Genomic DNA, 4,284 nt, shown 5'->3' with positions numbered 1-4,284 from the left:
AGCCCCCCGCACATTAGTAAATATGTTATAGTAGCCTCATTAGACCCTTGCCCATTCTCACTTTACCGACTCCGAACAACTCTCAATTATCGTATAAAAATCACACTCAATTCATAACCCAAATAACTCCTACAACTGTTGAGCAACAAGGTAACCAAACAAACCTTCTTTCGATTCCTGGAAATCAACAACCACAACTCCTTTCGAGGAATTCACAGCCATAGGGATTCTCACGATTTCGTAGCCCAAACAATGGGACCTCGCTTTCACTTAGGCCTCGTCGGGAACACTGGGAACTGCTCTCGTGTTTAATTTTTTTGATCCCAAAACTCAGGAGCTCCTATTTAGCGCTTAAGGTGCCAAGATGCCTCTATAGCATACACTAGATGAAGGCCATTTAAGTTCGCCCAACCGCTATTCAAACCGCCTCTTGACTCGTTTGTGTTTTTTGTGTGCTCGTTCCTCTGTTGCATGGGCGCCAGGGAAAAAATATATTATTTTTGTGTTACTTTTTTAGAAGTTGGTGAAATAATAAAAAGTTCATGTTTTCTAAAAATACTCACAAAATGTTGCAAATTCATGAGTTCTGAAAATGTTTGCAGCTCTGAGGAATGTTTTGCGAAATTTAAGAAGTCCCTAAGTTTTCAAAATGTTCATATTTTTATATAAAAACACATGCACACACGCGCACACACACATCAGCAAACCTTTTTGCTTTGATATGGGTACGTGCTCTGCATGGACGGGTCTAGGTGGAGGTCGAGAGCGAGAGTTGGTGTCACATTGTGGCACTGCATTGTAACTACACTCCCATGAACAAAAAATAATCTGTTTTTTATTTACTATTCACCCGAGCTCATTTGAGCTCTGATTGAGAAATTCCACTCCCCTTTGTCTGGGCTATTCATGGATTTGATGCCTCAAGATACTTGAATCTCAAACAAATACCCATACTTCTTACATCCGATTCTCTGGAATCAAATATAAAAATTGAACTAGCATGCAACCCAAGCCTGAAGCAGTGACTGTTGATTCTCAACCCGCAACTTACCCAAGTTCTCTGTGTTATTACACCAGAAATGCCACCCCGCTCCCTCGGTTTTCTCCATCGACATGTTCTCCTCCCCATGTTATTTCTCTCTCCCCCTTTTTCCTTGTGCGTGTGAGAGAGATAGAGGCGATGCATGACTCTTTCTAGGCTTCTGACGCCACTCACCACGTCCGACGCCCCTGCTGGCTCTAAAGCGGGCAGATCCGAGTGCACGCTTCCTTGTACTTCAGCCATCGAGCTCCCCGCGCCTTCCTGACATCTCCCTACATCACACCGGAGTTCCACCTTCGCCGCCCCAAGCGTGACCTGTGCGCATATCAGGACGAGGTAAGAGTTTTCTGTCGCTCGACACGCGCATTAAACTTTTGATACTTGTGTTGTGTGCATGGACATCCAAAAAATATATTGATTTTTTCATGGGATAGAATATATATTCATGTGTTCATTTTAAAATTTGATGCATATATGTTGTACTCCCTCCGTAAACTAATATAAGAGCGTTTAGAACACTACTTTAATGATCTAAACGCTGGTATATTAGTTTATATAGGGAGTATTTGTTTTTATCTACTTGGTTCTGGTATTCAACATGGATTTTAAAAAATGTTTGTGATTTAGAAAAAAAAATGTTTGCACACACAAGTTTTTAGAAGTGCATATTTTCATAAATGAACCAAAAAAGAAAAAAACCAGACAAAACCCGAGTGACAGTGCACGTGAAAGCTATCGGATTCAGCTGTTAACGGGCTCGAAACCGCTCCAAAGCCCTGAACACGTCCAGGTCAATTCGGGCGAAAACACACATGTCCTGAGAAAACACACCTCTCCCGCGCACGCTCCCGCTCCCGCTCCCGGCCACGTCACCGATCCGCGCCACCCCTCCTCATCCACTCTCAGCCATCCATCTCCATCGGACGGTTCACAGGCCACATCACGCGGATCGCTCTCATCTCCTCCACGGAAACCATAAATCCCCCACACGCCACATCAATCCCCCACACCACCACCGCCGCAACAACCTCCACCAGCAACAAAAGCGAAGCTCGCCGGAGAAAGAAGCGTCGAAGATGTCGGGCCGCGGCAAGGGAGGGAAGGGGCTGGGCAAGGGCGGCGCCAAGCGCCACCGGAAGGTGCTGCGCGACAACATCCAGGGCATCACCAAGCCGGCGATCCGGCGGCTGGCGCGGCGGGGCGGCGTGAAGCGCATCTCGGGGCTCATCTACGAGGAGACCCGCGGCGTGCTCAAGATCTTCCTCGAGAACGTCATCCGCGACGCCGTCACCTACACGGAGCACGCCCGACGCAAGACCGTCACCGCCATGGACGTCGTCTACGCCCTCAAGCGCCAGGGCCGCACCCTCTACGGATTCGGCGGCTAGGCCAAGCGAATCGGCCCCCGCCATCAGATTTGTGCTCGTAGCTAGCTATGGCTGTGTAGTGTTCATGGGCTTGGGTGTAATGGCCGCATCTCGCTGCTGTATGTCCTGGCCTTGACTGTTCTTTGGATGTAGCTCTGGGATGGAATGGAAATTGAAGCAGCTTACCCTTGAATTCTTCTCCAATCTCTCACTCTGTTGATGCTGATTTGTGTGAGCAGTCAGAAATTACTAATTTCCCACTCTGTAATTTACCCCTGAATTACTAGTTTACCCTTGAATTCTTCTGCAATCTCTCACTCTGTTGATGTTGATTTGTGTCTCTCGCTCTGTAATTTGCTGCCTCCCAAAATCAACCGTGTGGGCTTCAGTGTACGGTTGATTCAAACCGTCGCTGCATTTTTGTAGCTTGCGTTTTCTCCGATTCCACGGCTTGTCCTGAACATTTTCTGTACTCCGTCAGTTGAGCCAAGTTTCAGATAAGACATGTGCTGCCCATTTCGGATCTGGTGAGCAATTTGTACTGTCATGGGAAGCAGCTGCCCTTTTTGCGCTCGTTTCGAAAATAGATGCCTACCTAAATCAACCGTAACAAGTGTAAGCTGGTTTGCTTGGCTGAACATAGATTTTTTACTACCTACCCCAACTTTTTGAATCGATTAGGAGCAGTTAATTTATTTTGCTTAAAATGCATAGCATGAGCTGAATGCATACTGATTTCCTCTCAATAAGTTGCTCTGTCGATGCGCAGTAGTCAGATCTTACCTGTGCGTTCTCCAATTCCCTGTTGATGTTTCAAGTTCTGCAATCAGTTGCTCTGCAATTCTCTGCCCCCAAATACAATCGTGTTTGCTTCAGTGTATCCTGCATTCGAACCAAATCGCATACTCTCGACACTTAATATGCTGACCGGACATCCGAATTGTGAAGATGGCAAGCTGCCGATTTCTTTTGGCCTTTTCAAAATAGATATTGACCATCTGAATATCTGATGTGTCTTTCTGAATTGCGATGACACGCAGCAACTGATTTGTTCGGCTGAACATGGATTCTAGACTACCTAACCCAACGATTTAAAATCTGAGTGATGGTAAGAAGCAACTGATTTATTCTCCTTTTCTTTATGCGGGAAGAAGCAACTGATTTCTTGGTCACAACATACATATGAGCCAAATTCAGATGGAAAAAAGACATGAACTGGGGGACCTCAAGTTGCAAACATCAGGCTCATGGTGTCTGGGTTTGCTTTACAGCTACCCATGTAAGTAGTTATGTATCCAAGGATTTTTATTATTGCCTTAATGCTGAGATGTCAGCCTGAAACGATCAAAGGAGGCGCATCTCTAACTGATCCTCTATCCTAAAAGTCCAAAATGTGTCTCCTCTCTCATTTCTTTATACTTTTTATATGTTTAAACTTTTCTCTATCTAGCAAATCACTTAAAACTTAATAAAAAAACCGAACACAGATTTTTGTACATAAATTTATTTTTAAATCATTTTAAACTAGTTAATTGCATAATTCGACTATGGTACCTTGTTAGCATAATACTACGTAAAGGGTTCATGTCTAAGGAAAATCATACTGTATGATTTAACAATACAATATCCCCAAGACCCATATTTGTACATGTGGGTCGTGATTACTCGAAGTGGACCCGGAAGACTCACACTATTACTTGTCGGTCCGAATGATTCGAGTGGTATATGTGGTCAAATCATACTTTTTTTTAGCATTTCTAGATTTAAATGGAGATATCTTTTAGAAACCGATATGGTTTTGTACCATTCGCCAAAAAAGAGAAAGATATGGTTTTATATGTTGTAGATGGCATTAAATGTTAAGGAAAAGAAAAA

General features: G+C 44.2%; 1 protein-coding gene across 1 annotated transcript; it reads left to right on the top strand.

The window, feature by feature from the left end:
- Positions 1-2,055: 2,055 nt before the first annotated feature.
- LOC119314355 (histone H4) lies at positions 2,056-2,551 on the top strand. The gene has a single exon (XM_037589081.1). The coding sequence runs from the start codon at positions 2,119-2,121 to the stop codon at positions 2,428-2,430; it is 312 nt and encodes a 103-aa protein (XP_037444978.1). The 5' UTR covers positions 2,056-2,118; the 3' UTR covers positions 2,431-2,551.
- The last annotated feature ends 1,733 nt before the right edge of the window (positions 2,552-4,284 follow it).

This window comes from Triticum dicoccoides, chromosome 6A, assembly GCF_002162155.2.
Source record: "Triticum dicoccoides isolate Atlit2015 ecotype Zavitan chromosome 6A, WEW_v2.0, whole genome shotgun sequence".
Taxonomy (NCBI): domain Eukaryota; kingdom Viridiplantae; phylum Streptophyta; class Magnoliopsida; order Poales; family Poaceae; genus Triticum; species Triticum dicoccoides.
Note: the sequence above shows the minus strand (reverse complement) of the source record. Positions and strands in the feature narration are given on the sequence as shown.